The following is a 1,697-nucleotide window of genomic DNA, read 5'->3' as shown; positions in this document are numbered from 1 at the left end:
TAACTAAAAAAACATTTTTTTAAGCAGCAAACATCAGTGACTAGGTTGCACTATTCGACCGCCTGGTCGGGATAAATATAACAGCATTGGCGCCAAGCAGTGATAAGGAATAAACCAACTTTTAGGTTAGTTAAAATATGTCTGTTGCATATTTTTACTTCTAAAGGCGGATTCACTACAGTTACCGCGGAGAAGAAATTCTCTCTTTAAGTAAAAGTTGTGAAAACACCATATTTGACCAGTGCTTCCCCCTATCGGATTCCCAGAGAGCCGTTTCTGACTCTTTAGTTTTCCTCGATGAGAATTTACGAAGAGAAATAATCTTGGGTAGATTAAAGCCGTAGCTTTAACTAAAAAAACATTTTTTTAAGCAGCAAACATCAGTGACTAGGTTGCACTATTCGACCGCCTGGTCGGGATAAATATAACAGCATTGGCGCCAAGCAGTGATAAGGAATAAACCAACTTTTAGGTTAGTTAAAATATATTTGTAACATATTTAACTTCTAAAGGCAAATTCACTGAAGTTACTCTCATTTGTATTTCCCATTGAGGACGGCTAAAGAGTCATAAACGGTCATCTGGGAATCCGATATGGGGAAGCACGGGGCAGATATGGTGTTTTCCCAACTTTTACTATAAGAGAGAATCTTTCTCACCGGTAACTGCAGTGAATTTGCCTTTAGAATTTAAAATGTGTCACAAGCATATTTTAACTAATCTAAACGTCTTTTATTCCTAATCATTGTTTGGCGCTAAGGGATATTGCCTCCAAAAGCGTTCAAGAAGTAACCAGCTTGTGCACTTTCTTTTCTTTGAAAACTGTGGCTTGTAATTTGCGGGAGATTTGGCTACTATTTGCACCAATACACCGTCTATGTAGCGGCTCCCTCGTTGGTTCATAAGACAATTTATGTGGATTGTGCTTTAATAGCAACATGTAGATTTAGAAACTAGAAATGAAAGTAAAGGAACGCTTAAAGAGTGAAATGTTTTATTCGATGGTTGTACAAATCTTCGATATTTTTGTAGTGGTAGTGGATTTTTCCAATAAGACGTTTAATTACACTCTCTTCTCTCTCTCTCTAACTCTATCTATCACTCTCTCTCTCTCTCTTTCTTTCTTTCTCTCCTTACTTCTTTTTCTCTATCTCTTTCTTGCTTTCTCTCTCTCTTTTCCTTTTCTCTTTTTGCTGTTCCTAGCAATTTTGCATGCGTTTACTTTAAATTCACTGGTACATTGCAAAGCGGATCATTGCCATGATGTTGCGCTGGAAATCTGGAATCGCATCCAAATGCCTGTGAAATAATAATAATAATGATAATAATAGTCAAGACGAAGAGTGCGATTTTAGATGTTATATTTTTTTAACAATATTTCGACAGAACGTCTGTCTTTCTCAAGTTCAAACCAAAAGGTGATTGAAAATTCAAAATTTCAGAAACCAAACGTAAACTATGAACGTGAGTAACCAGCGTCCATACGTTGATAGAATGACATCATCAGCTTTTGCCAGTTTTTTAATAAGCAGAAAGAAAGAAAGAAAAAGGAAGACGACAGAAAAAGAAAAGAAAAAGAGAGAAAGAAGAATATTCAATCAAACAGTTTTGTATAAATTTGATGATATTCTCCTGTCATCTTATTCATTCCTCCAGGGCGTGATGTCAATAACCCGCAAACATATTTCTCCTCATAC

At 36.1% G+C, this 1,697-nt stretch overlaps 1 protein-coding gene across 1 annotated transcript in view; it reads right to left on the bottom strand.

The window, feature by feature from the left end:
* Positions 1 to 977: 977 nt before the first annotated feature.
* Positions 978 to 1,697, bottom strand: part of LOC106882557 (A disintegrin and metalloproteinase with thrombospondin motifs 12) — a 46,169-nt gene continuing 45,449 nt past the window's right edge. The window contains exon 18 of the mRNA XM_014933311.1: positions 978 to 1,299. Coding sequence (XP_014788797.1) covers positions 1,219 to 1,299 — 81 coding nt within the window. The 3' untranslated portion in view covers positions 978 to 1,218. The remainder of the gene's footprint in view (positions 1,300 to 1,697) is intronic.

Source organism: Octopus bimaculoides, chromosome 3 (genome assembly GCF_001194135.2).
Source record: "Octopus bimaculoides isolate UCB-OBI-ISO-001 chromosome 3, ASM119413v2, whole genome shotgun sequence".
In the NCBI taxonomy this organism is placed as follows: domain Eukaryota; kingdom Metazoa; phylum Mollusca; class Cephalopoda; order Octopoda; family Octopodidae; genus Octopus; species Octopus bimaculoides.
The sequence above is the reverse complement of the archived record's forward strand: the minus strand, read 5'-3'. Positions and strand labels throughout refer to the sequence as shown.